The following is a 17,278-nucleotide window of genomic DNA, read 5'->3' as shown; positions in this document are numbered from 1 at the left end:
GAATACCTCCTTGATTACATTCGTATATTGCCATAGGACATGTCAAGAAAAATACATTCATTTAAAAAAAGTAAACAATCACATAAAGACATTAAACACCTGGGCCCTGTTTCAGAAAGCCGGTTTAGAAAACTCAGAGTGAAAAACGATACGCAGGGTTGAGTAACCCCGAACTGTCCAACTCGGAATATTCGGTTTCAGAAAGGCTGATAACAAGTAGTTCAGTCAACGCGGAGTTGCTTTAACCCCAAGTGAAGCGCGCGGACGAGGATACATAAAGCCCTGATCAGTGGAGCACAGATTAAGCGAGTCACCATGGAGACGGAGGGAAAGAAGGCGCGGTCAATGTATTTTACAGCGCTTGAGGCCGAAATTCTGATGGCAGCATATGCCGATAACATGCAAATTCCGCGGAAAAAAGTAACACAGCGACAGCTGCAAAAGAAAGTGAGCATGCATGGCAAAACATAGCCGACAGAGTCAATGCGTGAGTGTTAATTTAAACATTGATCTAGGGATTTCCACCCATTTAACACGTTATTTTATCATATGTTATTTTATTTGTTATTTTATACATTTTATTTTGTGACGTGATGTGAGCGCAGGTGCAACCCAAGAGGCCCCAAACGTTCCTGGCAGCAAGTAAAAATGAAATATAAAAATATAGTCCAAACAGGTAAGGTGTAATTGTATTATGAGCCATAGTGCTTGGTCTGTTTGTCTGATGTAAATCAATTGCAGTTAGAGGCTACATTAATTTTCTGTCTGTAAGCACTTATTGAAATTATCTGAGCACATTACAAGTACATATTTGCTTACTCTGTATGCTCAAATGTGACCCGTTATAGCCAACAGAAAAAAAGCGGAGGCCCGAAAAACAGGTGGGGGTCCACCACCACCACCACTCACAGAGGCTGAGCAGTTGGCCCTCAGCCAAAACAGTGGGCGCCCTGTGGCCGAAGGCATCTCTGCGGGGACATCCTCTGTGTCAATAACCCCGCAAGACACAAGTGCCTACAAAAGGGGTAAATTCAAAATAATACATGATGTGCATACATCCTTTCTTCACAGTCACCTTTGCAGTGCTACTCATTCATTTGATAAACTCTTTACCATAATGGATTATTTTGTAGTGAAGTTATTTTCCTACTGATCTTGCCTTCCCTCAGTCTTGGTTGTCTTTGAGAGCATAATGACAATGAAGTGTAAGGTGATTGGTATGTTTGTTAATTGCCATTTGGTCCCTTGTAAGTTATAAGTGACCTGTATAAACCTCATATTCTATCAGTTGATGGTGTACTGCATCTGGTGCAGCCTCCTGTTGAGCCAGACCAACATGCAGTTGTGAGTAATACTCCACAGATTATATGAGTTTACAGTAGAACAGCAATGTTGTTTATTTCTTTACTACAGGAAAATAATGAAGAAACATTGACAGCTGTTACAGAGGAGGAAGCAACAGAGACACTTTATGAGGTTTACATCTTTTAATACTTTGTGTACAGGAAACACAGGTGACCAATAAAGCCAGTTGAACAAAAAATCTGTTTATTCTTCTTTTAACATGTTGAGGTGATGGGTCAAAAGAAATGATTGTGACATATGGTGTCTCTGACTGCTCTTCCATCTTGTATGTCCGTGGGAGGGTCAGGATGTTCATGGTTTGGATCACTGCTGTTTGGTTCAGAAGGACAGTGTTCTCCTCTAATTGTGGCAATGTTGTGAAGAATCACACATGCCACAATAATGTCACATGCCCTTTCTGGGGTGACCCTGAGTCTTTGCAGGCACTGGAACCGGGCCTTAAGCATTCCGATAGTCATTTCAACTCTGGCTCTTGTCCTGCAATTAGCCAGATTATATCGCTGCTGTGGGCCCGGTTCAGGGTCAGAGTAAGGGGTAAGCAAATAGGGTAAACATGGATACCCCCTATCACCAAGCAAGTAGCCAGTGAACTCTCCTAAGACAGAAGGATACACTTCAGTTCAAATGTCCCTGAAGCAATTGGTCTTTATATATTTTAAAGTATTTTCAACTCACCATGTCCAAATTTTGTGCTCAGTGTACATTCACGGAATATTTGTGAGTCATGAACAGAGCCTGGCCACTTGGCTTCCACATTTGTGATAATGTTGGCAGCATCACATATGATCTTCACAGTGCAGAGAACACAAATTAGCATCCATTACTATAATGAAATAATTTGTTAGTTTGAAATGCTACAGGGAACTATGTACCTGTACATTAATGCTGTGGAAAGACTTCCTGTTCACATAGTCTCCTTCATTTACTGAAGGAGCAATGATTGGAATGTGAGTACCATCTATACAGCCAATCACGCCTGGGAACCCTGAAAATAAATGTAAAATTTAAGTAGTAGTTCAAGTATCACCACATCATAAATTAAGTTTTGGTCATCCTGATACCTGCAATTTTGTGGCATCCCTCTTTGATAAATCTTGTGGGTCTATGACCGGGGAACACCACAAACGAGTACAGGAGACGTTTCAGTGCAACTGTAACATTCCTGACTGCCCGACAGACGGTAGCCTTGGAAACGTGCTCAGCGTCACCAATATTATACAGAAAGCTCCCGTTTGCAAAAAACCGAAGTGCAATACAAATAATATGTACAGAACTGAGAGCATGTCCGCGATGTGTCACATGCGTAATATATGGCCTGAGGATGTTATCCAAATAAATTATAGATTGTGCTGAGAAACGGTAACGTTCGCACAGACAATCATCAGGAAATGATAAAATGTCCAAACGCGCTCTGATCACTCTTTCCCGGCGGAGAGCTCTGCGGAGAATTTGGGCTTCACGATCTACTGGCTCTTCAAGGAAGGGACACGCCATGTCTGACACTTCCTACTGTCAGGTTTCCGACAAAGGGGCGGAGACAGTCAGGGTTAGTTGTAGTAAACCTGCTAGGGGGCAGGTTAGCTTCACGGCGTGTGTCGTCATAGTGACTCACTCAGGCTTCAGCTGAACTCGCTTTGTGAAACCGAAAACCCAGAGTTTTCGTTAACTCAGGGTATACTTACTCAGTTTTTCCACTAAACCGGCTTCCTGAAACAGGGCCCAGAACACAATGTTTTGACGGATCACACATGGCGTTGAAAAGAGTGATACTTGGAAAAAGCTGCCTGGCAGTCATTTATTCCACAAGTGATGCTGAAATGAGGCTCATGTGCGTGTACTAACCCAACATGTGTAATCAACTTCCTCAGAGTAAATGTCCTTTTTGAACATTTGTGGAGTAGGGGCATATTTAATAGAGTTGGTTAAGTACCCTGGTGACACTTACTGGCAGGGGTTTGTCTCCCTGGTCTCCTATGTTGACAATGCAGTTCTGAAGAAAGACAAGTGTTTTCTTGAAGTATGCAGGGTAGGTCATGTTGAACACGAAGAAGGTGGAGTATGCTGAGATGTAGGCCTCATCCAGCGAGCAGCATGAGCAAACATCCACTCTTTCAACTGTGACAACACAGCGACACTGTCTTGAGAGGGCAGTTGTCCAACTTTTTTTTTTTTTTTTTTTTTTTTTTTGCCTGTCCCGTTTGGCTCTTTTGCCATCAGAATTGTTGTCTAAAGGCAAAGAAAGATGCCCAACGGATTTACTTTACCAAATTGACCATCCCAGCCTTGCCGTAATGGTCCATTTGATTCACCTTTTATTGTTTATTTTATTTTCACTTACTGAATACGGGACAGACTTGACTGGGGGAAAGAAGGGGAGAAAGAAAGAGGGAAAGAGAAACAGCTGAGAAGAGGGACGGGGGAGAAGGGCAAAAGACAAAAACCAACAGAATGAGCAGAAAAAAAAAAGAAAAAAATGCATATATCAATCACCTGGATCACCTGCTGAGAAAGAAAAAAGAAAACAAGCAGAAGAGAACAAGAGTAATAGAATAAACATCACAATGATATATGGGAATATGACAGTAAATACTAAATATTAAACATTATTGTGCAGCACATAAGATCAACAGAACACAGTGTGCTTTGAGGTAGGAGCCAAAAAGAGTGTAGTTTGTGGGTGTGATCACCCGTGTGTACACCTGTGAGCATGGACGCGCTTGTTTTTTTTTTTGTTTTTTTGTTTAAAAGGTTCCTTCATGTAATAATCTGCTAGAGGGTGTGGGGGGGCCACAGCCCCGTCCTCCAGGGCATGAAGCAGGTATGGAGGAGATCAAAACTCCAGACATCCAGAGGGCCCCAGAACACAAGAGACCAAGGAAGAAAAACAGAGGGGCAGCTGCGCCACTGTCCCAGAAAGAGCTGAGGAGAGTCCCAGATGAGGGCTCACTCAGCAGCCGCGGAGCAGAAGCCAGGGGGAGTTGCAGTGACGCGCCCGTGAGCTCCACCGGCAGCCAGCCGTGCCTGAGTGACCGAGGCCTGGGGCACCCCACCTCCGAAGTGGCCCGAGCGAGCCCCAGGCTCCAGGCCCCGATAAGCGGCCGCCAAGGAGTGAGCCGGTGTGTACCTGGACGCCCATCCCCGGACACAAAGAACCACCAACGCACCGATGTCTGAGGGAGTCCGCCACTGGCAGGGGAAGTGGTGGTAGGGGGTGATAGGCCTCCAAACCTTGGAGGGCCTGAGATGTCCCCAGAGAGGTGGCGCCTGACACCCAACCTGACATATAGACACAGAAATACAGGCACACACATATACAAACATCCATTCCCACCCTCATGCTCTCATAGGGCAGTTCGAATGAAGGATAAGAGTTGGGCAGTTGTCCAACTCTTATCCTTCATTCGAATGGTTGGGTATGGACTCATGGGAGTATTCTGCAGAAGAGGAAGAAAAACATTAGTATACAGTATGTTTAAGCAATATGTGCCAAGTGGGTTTTCAACAGATTCCTCAAATTACCTTCTTTTTTTTTGCTGCAAAACAAAACTGTCTATTCTGATAACCTGTAAACATGGCCCCTACTCCAAACAAAAAGCTTCTTGACCAATGACTGTTGTGGTAGTGTTTGATAAGCTGCTAAAGTTTGACATAATATTCAAGGGCAAAAGCAATCACCCCTGACAGTGACAGTACCTGTGAAGAAGAATTTCCCTAAGGGGACAATAAAGGTCTATCTATCTATATAAACACCAGACAAAACCCAAGAGCACAGCAGCACTGTGGATTAACAGCAGTGTTTCCCCTACATTCGCTTAGCTGTGATGCTGAACCGCAGCTGAATTCAGCTCCATGCCAACAACACCGAGAATGAAACTTGTGGCCAAAGGCTATGCATTGCATCATGCATTTACCTTTCCAAGGATGATGAAATCTTCTATCTTCTCCTTGAAGATGGATGGCAAGAGGAGAAGTGCCCCCTCGAAGTCAATTCCTAGGTCATACAGATGCAAATGCACTTCATTAGATTTTGATAGCATGCAAATTCCCATTAACATGCTCTTGACATGGCACTATGGTACATCAATTATCTTTGGAAGAGAGAGCAAATGAAGTGTCACACAATTTACTATTTGTATGAGGTCAAATTAGCACCTGTAATGTCTTCAGCCAGTGCATTCTCTCTTGCCTCCATGTAGACCTTCTTCAGTGGCAAATCCTTGGTCATTTGAAGAACATTTTGAAGAATAGCAGTGAAGTTTTTGCTAAAGCGGCGACAGATGTTGTCTTGGCAGGGATGCATTAAATCAACCTCATCACACAACTGGAAATGAAAAGAGCAGAATAGACAAAAGAATGACATTTTACACTGAGGATTTGAACTTTTGAAATGTTTAAAGACACAGACTGTGTCATGATAGCTGTGTGGCAGGCAGGATGAGGACCCAAAATGCAAACTCACAGACTCAGGGGATAAACTCAAAATCACAGCTTTAATGCTGGAAGGCAGATCACAAGAAATACAAAACTTAAACCGGGAACAATAACTAACACTTGCAGAGAGACACAGGGAAATCCACGCAGCTATGAGGGAGACTACGACACAGAACTGAGGGAGACGCAGACATAAATACACAGAGGGTTAACGAGGGAAGTGGGAGCACACGGGGAACACAGCTGACACAGATAATCATAACGACACAGGGCAGGAGTGAACACAACATGACGCATACTGACGAGAGACTGTCAAAGTAAAACAGGAAGTACACAGAGGTTCAGACAGGAGGAGAGAGAGCACGGGGAGAACACAGACATAACAGGCTGGGGAAAACATGGAATAAAACACGAAAGGGGACAAGGGCTCATGAATACATAGAGGGGCACACAGGGGGTGAGAGTCACAAAGGGAAAGCACACAGGGAACAACATAACAGGGCAACTCAGGAAACAGAACCTAAACAGGGAACTGAATACAAAAATACAAGAGAACTAAGAATACTGGGCCAACACGGCCCAGGACCATGACAGACTGGAGATAAATGTAAAGTGCTTTAACCCTTGAACAAAAATTCTAAAGATAATGAACAGATTGATTAATCAGTTAGTACAGAAAATAATAATCAGATTTAGAGACAAAAAAATCATTAGCTGTTTCCCCAATCATCTTAACAATTCTTACCCCTGCAGATGTCCCCAGGAATGGATATCTCTTTAATAGGTCCACAGTACACATTCCTTCAGCTACCTCTCGACGTCTCCATGCAAAGGTTTTTGTCATGCGGTCTTTCACCAGTGCTGTGTCAGGATGTAGCTTCTTGTGCTGATCATTTAGCACCTTGATATGATCATCAACGGAGGCTGCATCTTCCCCCACAAAGGACAAATTCTTTGTCAAAGCAGATATCAGTATTATCATAAGTAAACTCTGATACGTTAATGTTACTCGAAATGCGGTAATTTGTACACCAAATGCTTTGAAAAAAATGCTAAAATGTTGAATAGGAATTGCAAGTTGAGCTGACTTTTGTTAAATCAACTGTGAAGTTCCTTTTTCTATGTTAATGTTATCTGTTAACATGTTTCTTTCAATTAATGTTTACTTTTAGCTTTACAGTGAACATAATAAGACTACATATGTTACCTTAGCTCTTAGAGGCTGAGGGTGTGAGGACTTACGAGAGAGGGCTTCAGTCTCTTCAGACAGGAGCTGCTCGATTCCTCTGTGGTCCGATGTTTCTGCGTGCGTCCAAACTTTTCTTTAACCCGGTTCACTTCTTCGTTGCTGATTAGGGGAGCCCGTTCTGCTTTGAACTTTCTCTTGAGTTGGCTGTGCCAGGTGTCCTAGTTGTTTCAAATGTATATAAGTAGTTAATTATGCTTACTTTATATTAATATAATCTATAAAAGAAACAAAAAAGGAGAGGTACTCACATAACCATTTCTGTGTACATCTCTTAAGAAAGGATACTTCACAATCAGGGCTTTGATTACCTGGATGTAGTCTGAGTGGGTTGGGTACCTGTTTCAAACATAAGAAAAACAACCCACAGTACACTGATTACTCTTATCCTTTCCTGGGGGCTTTTCTGTTCTTCAATTCTTCTAATCATATTGTTATTACCATAAATAGTATGTTGTAGATCAAATCAATGTAGCTAAAGTTGATTTTAATTTTTTAAAAATGGGCGTGGACAAACAGCCACACCTCTCCCAATCTTCATTAATTAATTGACTGCAGTCCTGAATTATTAATTTACTCTTGAGCAAATTCGAAAATGAACACTTTGGATATCATAGTCCAGACAAGGTCTGGAGACACAGGATGTATGGTTTTACCACTATTGCCAGTTCATTGGAACCGTGTGTCACGCCAAACTCGAACGCTGGTCTCCAGATTGGGAGGCAGATGGGCTAAGCATTTGTTCTCTGCCTCTCTTACACCAGCAATATTAATATTAAGAAATTAATGTAATTATTCAGAAAGGAACCCTTACATTGTGTACTGTGACAGCATTTCATAAAGAGTCCCAATTATTTTGTTTCGGTACTTCTGTTCTTTCTGGACTGGTTCTTTGAGATCCAAGCGACTCTGGACATCTTGTGGGAATTTTGGAACGGAAATAACTGCAGGCAGTCTATGGCAAGAAGGTATAGAACTGCAATACAGTAGGAAAACAGCATTAACTAGCCATTTTGCAAGTGCTTAAATGCATATGCAAATTTAGACATTTATCGCAACCTACCTCTGGTTTGCTTGGGACACTGGACCTTCAACTGTACCTTCAAATGGGTCGACCGGTTGTAAAGTGATGATGACTTCCTTGTAGCGATTTGTGAAGTCTCTGAACTTCAGCTGCTTTTTGAAAGACTTGTCAAAAAGATATGCAACCATGGTCTCAGTGAGTCCACAGTCTACCGTCTCTCCATCTACATCGTTATCTGAAATATAAAGTACAGTATGAAATAAAAATAAAACCATTTTCAAATTTAGTTTTAAAGTGACATTATGGTCAATACATAATAATAATAATAATAATAATAATAATAATAATAATAATAATAATAATAATAAGCTATCATTGTGAATCTGTCTATATTCCCCAAAAGGAAGTTACAATTAATTCTCTTGATTAATTGTTAATATAAATTAACTGGTAATATAAAAATGTAAGTAAGTGTAAGTGTCCCTGCGCAGAGCTTACAGCTCTCATATTCGAAAATCCCACTAAGTAGGTGGAATGGTACAAATGTGTACCTTCCATTGTTTAAAATCCCTTTGAGCGGGAAACAAGTTAGATGCCATAAATTTTGCTTAGAAAACGATTTTGTTAATAGCTATATTTACATACTAGCATGTTTTGCGAAATTATTGATTTTTTTACATTGTTGTACACGGTTCGTCACTATTTATTGATAAAACACTCGAATACGGCGGGCAGATAGACGTTGAACATTCCACCAACAGTCTAAATAGTCCACATTTGTACCTTTCTTTGTTTAAAACTTAGCTAACTGCTAGCTTTCGCCCATGTTAAATCTAGCTCTTCGGACTTTTGCTAACTCTACTGTAAAATTACACGTTGTAATTTTTATAAAAACACAAAATCACACCCGACTTACCTCTAAATCTTTGCGCCTCGTCGTCTGACACATCAATGCCTTCTTCCATCAACCTTTTAAGGAGCTCCTTCGTCGATAACCCCCTGAGAGTCATTTTCTGCGTCAACGCTAGTCAGCGCGGAGGCGGAGCACTCATCGCTGCTGCCTTTTCGGACTTTGGGATTAATGCGCGTTGCGAACTTGACACATGAAAATACGACATTGTGGTATTAATGCGCAGTTGTTTAGAAACCGTTATGCTGTCTTGGCGAACTATATTTGTAACTTACAAAATGTAGTCACCGTAACATAAAAATCTGCTTGACATTTTAACTTCCAAAGAACCTCGGTTTAACTTGATGTTGCAAATTCCATAAAAACCTCACAATTAATGAACAATTCTAGGATGTAGTAAAAGCAAAAAAGTAAATGGCCAAACATAACAGTAAAATGATTTCACGTTTTTGAAAGATTTAAAACATTAAAAAATTATAACTGGAACTTAATAAAATGGAAATGGACCAGTTTTTTTTAACATCATTTGGTTGTGCCTGCATGTCATTGTGTGTGTGTGTTTTTTAATATAATTTAACATAACTTACACAAAGGTAGGTTACAGATATTCTTTGCATCATAGGATAATTTACGTACAGAGGAGAGGACCAACAGATTTGATTATAACATGTAGCTTTTATGAGCACACTCACATCTCATATGAATTTTACAATTAACCAGGCCGATCCAGATGTTCCCATGCTGACCCATTACCACATTCTGCCACTGTCACTGCAGTACAGGTCAAAATGGTACAGATTTGTACTTTATTTCAAATTGAACCTTTAAAGGGGCATTTCTGGACTTTTAAAGACCAGTATTGTACTTTTAAGGGAACATTTAAAAAAAATGTACCTATAGGTACAAAAATGTTCTTCTCTCGTACCTCTATTTCTGAGAGTGTAGAGACAAAGCATGTACACACTTCAAAACACGTACAAACTCTAAAACACAACAGAAGTGCTCCAGGATGCTACGGGCCGTGTTGAGCTTTCGTTACCTAGTGGCTACACAAGCCAGGAAGTACCAACAATCAGATTGGGTGTGTGGTAGTAACAGGTAAATGAAGTTGTTTTTTATATATATATATATATATATATTTTTCCTTATATATATATATATATATATATATATATATATATATATATATATATATATATATATAAGTAAGTTCAGTTAACGCTAGAAATGTGTTTTGGAGTTTGTACATGTTTCGTCTCTAGGGACCCCCATAGATATTTATATATAAACATACATTAAAAAAAAAACATGTTTTTTTACATTACTAATTCCTTTTGTGCATAATTTTATATTGTTGTTGATAATTAATTAATTAAAGCAACAAAACAACCTGAAGAGTCGGCTGGGAGCCGAAAGAGCCGGTTCTCTAAAAAGAGCCGGAAATCCCATCACTATCTCCAACAGCACACTCGCAGGCAGCAGCTCCCCCCGCCCCCTCGCTCAGTCGCTTTGTGTCTGAGTTCGGATCATACCAATATTAGGGTATTTACAGTTGTAAATTCCCACAGTGTGCACTATGTGCTTCGAATATTGTGTGTAGTTTTTGTCTTATACAGTTGTCAGTCAGGCATCTAACTATGAAAAATTGCACTCCAAAAGACCCCAGGCTTCTGAAAAAACAACCTGGGCTTAAGTCCAGTAAGCCCCCCCCCTCCTATTCCGCCACTGTGCTGCAGATGTTAGTAAATCTGACCCTAAATGTTCCTTCTTCTTTAACATTCAAACGTTGTAATGAAGGGATATTTTTAGCAGGCTGTTCTCGTTTATATGACTTCCATAAAACAACAGGGTTAAAACACATTGTGACGAAGTAAGATGTTTGTTTTGTAGTCCATCTTCTGCACAATGTAGTTTCAACAGGCGGACATCCGGTGTCACATTGTTACAGAGAGACGAGTGTAAGGCTGTTCCAATTCTCAGAACCGCTCCTCTCTTTCCCTGAGTACTTAGCAATTCTCCTTCCCAAGATGACGTTTTCTTCGAGGCCAAGGAAAAGAGTTTAGATATGCCCTAATTTTGAAATAACACCTCACGTGGTTACGTTGTTCAGCTGAGTCACGTGACCGCACAGCAACAAATCACAGCAGAGCCGGAAAAGGAGGCGGAGCAAAGTGTGTGTGCAGGAGAGGAGTCGAGCAGAGAGAGCTGCTTTTTCATGAAACGGGAGTAAAGTAGTAAACTTACAGGAACATATACCACTGCCAACGTTGGGATTAATTTCTGCATCGATCTGCACACCCTTGTCTCCTGGATCGTAGCTCAGATCAGCGTGAACCACGTGGGTCTCTGCTCCCTGATTTGTTTAGAAAGACTTCCACCTTCATCACGGAGTTTCTCTCGGTTTGTGGGCTCATAAAAGGTAAACACCGAGCTAACTTTAATGTGGGTTCAGTTTATGCTGTTGATAATAATAGATTGCTTGGTATACATTGGAGTTAGGCAGACTGTAGAGTTTGTGATTGCTTGCAACATTATAATATGGCGGTTTTTAGGGGATAAGAATACATATAGAAAAATATTCTTTAAATGTGAACAAAAGGATGGGGTGCAGGGCAGGAGAACAACCAAACCCCAGGACATGAATCCACGGGTACAAGCGTGGGGGAGGGAAACCAGCCTTTAGAATAGGACTTCATAGGACCGTCTCTGTCTTGTTTCTTTATGTTGTTGTGGGTTCTTAAGAATGACACCATTACTTGAAGATAAGGTATTTTATCGAACTGTGGTTCACATGTAAACAAAGCTTCGCCATCACAGTCTACCCCGAGGTAACTCCCTCTGCTCTCTAGCTCCCCCTACAGTCTAGGAGTGTTAACAACATAAAACATGATACTAGGCAAATAAGGATTTGCTGTTATCATTACATCTTCCTTTTTTTTCAACCATAAAATAACATACCTACTTTCACAAACATAAACAGTCTCTATTTGTTTTTTACTCGTTAAACCAGGCTTTGTCAAAGTAACGTTAACAACACAACTAGTTTTCAACAATTATGGTCCATTCAACACTAGTAAACAAACATAGTGAAACTTGCATAGATACTATGACATCATCTTCCAAACAACATGTCAACACATTACATCTGTTCAATCAGTCTCATAGGTGGCTTTACTTGTCTTACAGATCTTCTCAGTGTTTGTTCTTGTGTATGCATAGGTGTTTCAGGTGATAGTGTCTCATGTGTGTGTTGGGGTTGTTCAGCAGCCTCCAACCTCTGCTCCACTACTACTGGTCCCTTAAGAAGATCTCGGCGATTTCTTCTCAGCATAATTCCATCTTCTCTCTGAATGATGTATGATCGTGGTTGATCTTTCCTTAGAACAGTTGCTTTCTGTGCCCATGTGTTGGTTTTGTCTTTGAATCTCACTTGATCCCCAGCATGCAGTTCAGGTAGGTTTTTTGTTCCTCTGTCATAATAGAACTTCTGCTTTGCTTTTTGTTGCTCGTTAAACTTCTTCACGCTGTTTTCCTCTTTTGTTTTAAGCAGATTATCCTGAATGGGCAGGTTTGATCTCAGGCGTCGTCCCATAAGAAGCTGTGCTGGTGACATACCACACTCAAGTGGCATTGTGCGGTATACTAGCAGGCTTTGGTAGAAGTCAGCACCACTATCTCTCGCCTTACTCATCAGCCTCTTCACTGTTTGGACGGACTTTTCCACTAGTCCATTAGATTGTGGGTAGTGCGGGCTTGATGTTGTGTGAACAAAGTCCCATTCTTTGGCAAACTGTCCAAACCTAATATTGGAGAATTGTGGTCCATTGTCTGTGAACACTTCACTTGGCACACCGTGTCGTGCAAATACAGCTTTCATAGAGGTGATTACAGCCTCTGCTGTTGTTGTTTGCAGTCTACATACTTCTGGATACAAAGAGTAGTAGTCTGTGACCACAATATAGTGCCTCCAATATAGACACAAAGAGGTCAGCCCCCACTTTCTGATATGGTCGGTCTGGCACTGGGTGCGGCTTTAGTGGCTCGGCAGGATTGCTTGCTTGATATGTCAGACATGTTGAACAGTTCGACACTTCATTTGTCACATCCTGTTTAATCCGTGACCAGTACATCACCTCACGTGCTCTCCTTTTACATTTTTCCATGCCTAGATACCCTGCTTGTATCTTTTTGAGCATCTCTCCTCGCAGGCTCTTTGGGATGACAATTTTACTTCCCTTGAACACCACATCATCCACTACAGACAGTTCTGCTCTGCAGTTTCAATACTCTTGAATAACAGGTGAGCAGTTTTGCTTACAGCTGGGCCATCCATCTATGATGGTTTTGCGTAGTGTTTGTAACGTTCCATCTTTGCTTGTCTCCGTTCTGATGAGCTCCATCTTCCCTTCTGCAACAGGAAGTGCACTTGTGACCATGCTCACATATGCTCTTACATCATCATCCATCTTGGTGTTTGCTGGCTCATTCGGATCAATAGCTCGGGATAATGTGTCAGCTGTGTACATCAGCTTGCCAGGTGTGTACATCACGTTAAACGTGTAACGTTGCAGCCGGATCATCATTTTTTGGATTCTCAGTGGACAGTCATTTAGTGGTTTTTGGAACAATGCTATCAGTGGCTTGTGGTCAGTTTCAACACTGATGGCCTGCCCGGACACAAACTGGTGAAATCTCTCACAGGCGTACGTTATGCTGAGCAGTTCTTTTTCAATCTGTGCATATCTTGTCTCTGCGTCTGTCATGGATCGCGATGCATATGCAACAGGCTGCCACTCATCATACTTCTGCAGAAGAACAGCTCCAAGCCCACTCTGTGGTGCATCTGATGAGATCTTAATAGGTCTCATTGGATCATAAAACTTCAGAACTGGTTCCTTTGTAAGCAGATCTTTCAAGTCACGCCATGCTTTCTCATGTTCATGATTCCACTACCATTCGATTCTCTTTTCAGTTAGCTGTCTCAGTGGCGCCATTTTTTCTGAGAGATTGGGTATGAATTTTCCCATGTAGTTTATCATGCCATTAAATCTCTGCACATCTTTCTTGCATTGCGGCCTCGGCATGTTTTCAATTGCAGACACCTTTTGAGGATCTGGTCTGATGCCTTCACTGCTCAGGATATCTCCAACGAATGTCAGTTCCTTCGCCCCAAGCTGACATTTCTCTTTGTTCAGCTTCAGATTGGCTTTTCTGGTTGCTTCAAGAACATTTCTCAGTCTCATGTCATGTTCAGCTTTTGTGCTACCCCACACAATGATGTCATCCATTGACGTGTCTACTCCTTCCAATTGTTCATAGATCATGTGTATTGTCTTGTGATACACCTCAGGTGCTGAAGCAATGCCAAACGGCAGTCGCTGGAATCTACCTGCCAAATGGGCTGTTGAACGTACACAGTTTTGAACTTGCTTCGTCCAGCTTCAGTTGCCAAAATCCTGATGAAGCGTCTAGCTTGCTAAAGTACTTCGCTTTTGCAAACTGTGACATTATCTCTTCTCTTGTAGGTAGTTTGAAATGTTCTCTCTTTATTGCTCTATTCAGATCTCTAGGATCCATGCAAACTCTGAGCTTTCCAGTCTTTTTCTCCACAATAACAAGAGAACTCACCCACTTCGTTGGCTCATCGATCTTTTCAATCACTTCCAGCTTTTCCATCCTGTCCAACTCGGCTTTCAGTGGCTTTTGTAGAGCATTCTCTTAGGTATGCAGTAAGCCTCAAACTTCTCCATTATTTTATTCAGCTTCATTCCGTCACCATCAGTAAATGCGAAGTTATTATAGACTTCCAGTGCCTCATCACCCACTATATGCAAAAACACTGACGCTTGCTTTTTATCACTTGCCTCGTCAAGTCCAATTGCTGATAGGTACAACGTGAAACGTTGCTTAAATCTTCTCCAATTTTCAGCCACATTTCCAGTCAACTGAAGAATCGGTGGTGGGTGTAAGCCGTCCATGCTTACGTCGCTAGGTCTCTTTTCTCTCCCTCGGCGAGTTAGCTACACTACGTTCACTGCTAAGCTGATCCGTCGGTACTGCTATATTGTAGTCCGTTTCCTTTCTTCAAGTCCATCTTCTGACACCATGTCTTGTTTCTTTATGTTGTTGTGGGTTCTTAAGAATGACACCATTACTTGAAGAGAAGGTATTTTATCAAACTGTGGTTCACATGTAAACAAAGCTTCGCCATCACAGTCTACCCTGAGGTAACGCCATCTGCTCTCTAGCTCCCCCTACAGTCTAGGAGTATTAACAACATAAAACATGATACTAGGCAAATAAGGATTTGCTGTTATCATTACAGTCTCCAGATGCATCCAGGCCTGGCCGTTTTGACTGAGACCGGTGTTCCAGCTTAACTGGCGTGCATATTAACTGGCTTTGGTCGATCAGATGTGTGGCAGCACAGCCGGGGGTGGCATCACGGGCATCGGCAAAACAAAAAAAAAATGCTCGTACTCATGTTGCCCTGACGTCATGCCAGTAGATTTTGGGAATGGTGTACGCACCGATCGGTTTTCTACCACCCATTTGCTGGGAGTAAGGGCACCCTGTCAGTGTCACTGCCCGATCCGTACCGGAAACCCGATCGGTACCCCGCATGCGCGAAATGTGTCTACATCCGGTCGAAGCGTTTTACGATAGTTAGGGGTCAGAGTATCTGTTAAGATGTTAAGAATAATAAGTATCTCTTAACATGTTTCCAATGATGAAGCATTTCAATATAATGTAGACAAAAACGAAAAATAAAAAGATAGTTACGGATCAGGACTCTCCGATCCTTATTGCACATGTGCAAAGTCGGACCGTACAAATCGGGTCTACCCAATCCGTACCGCACATGTGCAGGGGTTTTCTTCTTCTTCTCTTCGTTTAATGGCAGTTTACTCCCCAGTGTACAAGGATACTGCCACCTGCTGACCGAGCGAATGAACCCTATTGTAAACTGAATTAGCGTCATTACAAACGTGTGTTAAATTTGATTTAGTGATAGTCGAGTGTGTGGAGAAGATTGATTGGAATAGTGATGATGATGTCCGCTTACACTGTCAATTGTCAGTAAACACTTAATCTGGCTGATGAACCTACACGTGAGATATTACAAAGTCTGCATTATTAACTCTGTAATTAGGCGCCATTCTTCTTATTTTACGGCGCTATTGTTCAATCGGGGGACGCTCTCTGTTGAGGAGAAAAGCATGAATTTGTTTGTAAACAGATTATCCATTGTTTAAATGTCCCGGTAGTCGAAAAGGAGGCAAATCAAATCAAATCACTTTTATTGTCACATTACATGTGCAGGTACATTGGTACAGTACATGTGAGTGAAATTCTTGTGTGCGAGCTTCACAAGCAACAGAGTTGTGCAAAATACAATAACGTAAACAAGCAAAATACAAGAATGGCTACATCTGAAACTAATAAATATATGTACAATATATAATAGTATATGCATTTCTGGATGTGTATACTAAATGTTTTTCTACGTGTGTGTGTGTGTGTGTGTATACACATATTTTACAAATTGAATAGAGTAAACAATAAAATAAAATATATAAAAATATACAGAGTTTAGACATGTGCAAAACAGTGGCATTACTGTACAGTATGGAGTGCATAATGTTAAGTTCCAGTAGTGAAGCTGAGGTGTCTATGACGTGTTCAGCAGTCTGATGGCCTGGTGGAAGAAGCTGTCTCTCAGTCTGCTGGTTCGGGACCGGATGCCGGTCGAAGCGTTTTACGATAGTTACAGGTCAGAGTATCTGTTAAGATGTTAAGAATAACAAGTATCTCTTAAAATGTTTCCGATAATGAAACATTTAATATAATGTAGACAAAAACAAAAAAATAAAAAGATAGTGACAGATCGGGACTCCCGATCCTTACTGCGCATGTGCAAAGTCGGACCGTACAAATCGGGTCTACCCGATCCGTACCGTGCATGTGCAGGGGTTTTCTTCTTCTTCTGTTCGTTTAATGGCAGTGTACTCCCCAGTGTACGAGGATACCGCCACCTGCTGACTGAGCAAATGAACCCTATTTTAAACTGAATTAGCGTCATTACAAACGTGTGCTAAATTTGATTTAGTGATAGTCAAGTGTGTTTATGCTTGTCTGTGTGGAGAGGATTGTTGGAAAAGTGATGATAATGTCCGCTATCACTGTCAATTGCCAGTAAACACTTCATCTGGCTGCTGAATCTTCACATGACATATTGTAAAGTCTGTATTATTAACTCTGTAATTAGGTGCCATTCTTCTTATTTTACGGCGCTGTTGTT

The 17,278-nt window shown here is 41.4% G+C and overlaps 1 protein-coding gene and 1 pseudogene across 2 annotated transcripts in view; one reads left to right on the top strand and one right to left on the bottom strand.

Annotated features, from left to right (window-relative positions):
* Positions 1 to 3,274: 3,274 nt before the first annotated feature.
* LOC146673288 (sterile alpha motif domain-containing protein 3-like) lies at positions 3,275 to 9,076 on the bottom strand. Its single transcript, XM_085402279.1, has 10 exons — positions 8,983 to 9,076; positions 8,106 to 8,301; positions 7,857 to 8,018; positions 7,294 to 7,381; positions 7,039 to 7,203; positions 6,542 to 6,748; positions 5,518 to 5,686; positions 5,277 to 5,356; positions 4,758 to 4,799; positions 3,275 to 3,529 (listed from the first exon to the last, which is right to left on the bottom strand). Exons 1-10 carry the CDS (start codon positions 9,074 to 9,076, stop codon positions 3,275 to 3,277), a joined length of 1,458 nt encoding a protein of 485 aa, XP_085258405.1.
* Positions 9,077 to 11,133: 2,057 nt separating this feature from the next.
* Positions 11,134 to 17,278, top strand: part of LOC146673286 (uncharacterized) — a 37,686-nt pseudogene continuing 31,541 nt past the window's right edge. Inside the window, exon 1 of the transcript XR_014910439.1 lies at positions 11,134 to 11,395. The product of XR_014910439.1 is annotated as an uncharacterized LOC146673286 (transcript). The remainder of the gene's footprint in view (positions 11,396 to 17,278) is intronic.

This window comes from Rhamphochromis longiceps, linkage group LG3 (assembly GCF_057381845.1).
Source record: "Rhamphochromis longiceps isolate RC_006_pf linkage group LG3, R_longiceps_female_GT1.1, whole genome shotgun sequence".
NCBI classification, from domain to species: domain Eukaryota; kingdom Metazoa; phylum Chordata; class Actinopteri; order Cichliformes; family Cichlidae; genus Rhamphochromis; species Rhamphochromis longiceps.
This window is presented reverse-complemented; position numbering and strand designations above follow the sequence as displayed.

Coding starts and splice junctions, on each gene's coding strand:
- LOC146673288 (XM_085402279.1), bottom strand. CDS start 9,076: ATGACTCTCAGGGGGTTATCGACGAAGGAGCTCCTTAAAAGGTTGATG. Junction 8,019..8,105: donor GTGTCCCAAGCAAACCAGAG/GTAGGTTGCGAT, acceptor ACTGTATTGCAG/TTCTATACCTTCTTGCCATA. Junction 5,687..6,541: donor TCCTGGGGACATCTGCAGGG/GTAAGAATTGTT, acceptor TTTCATTTCCAG/TTGTGTGATGAGGTTGATTT.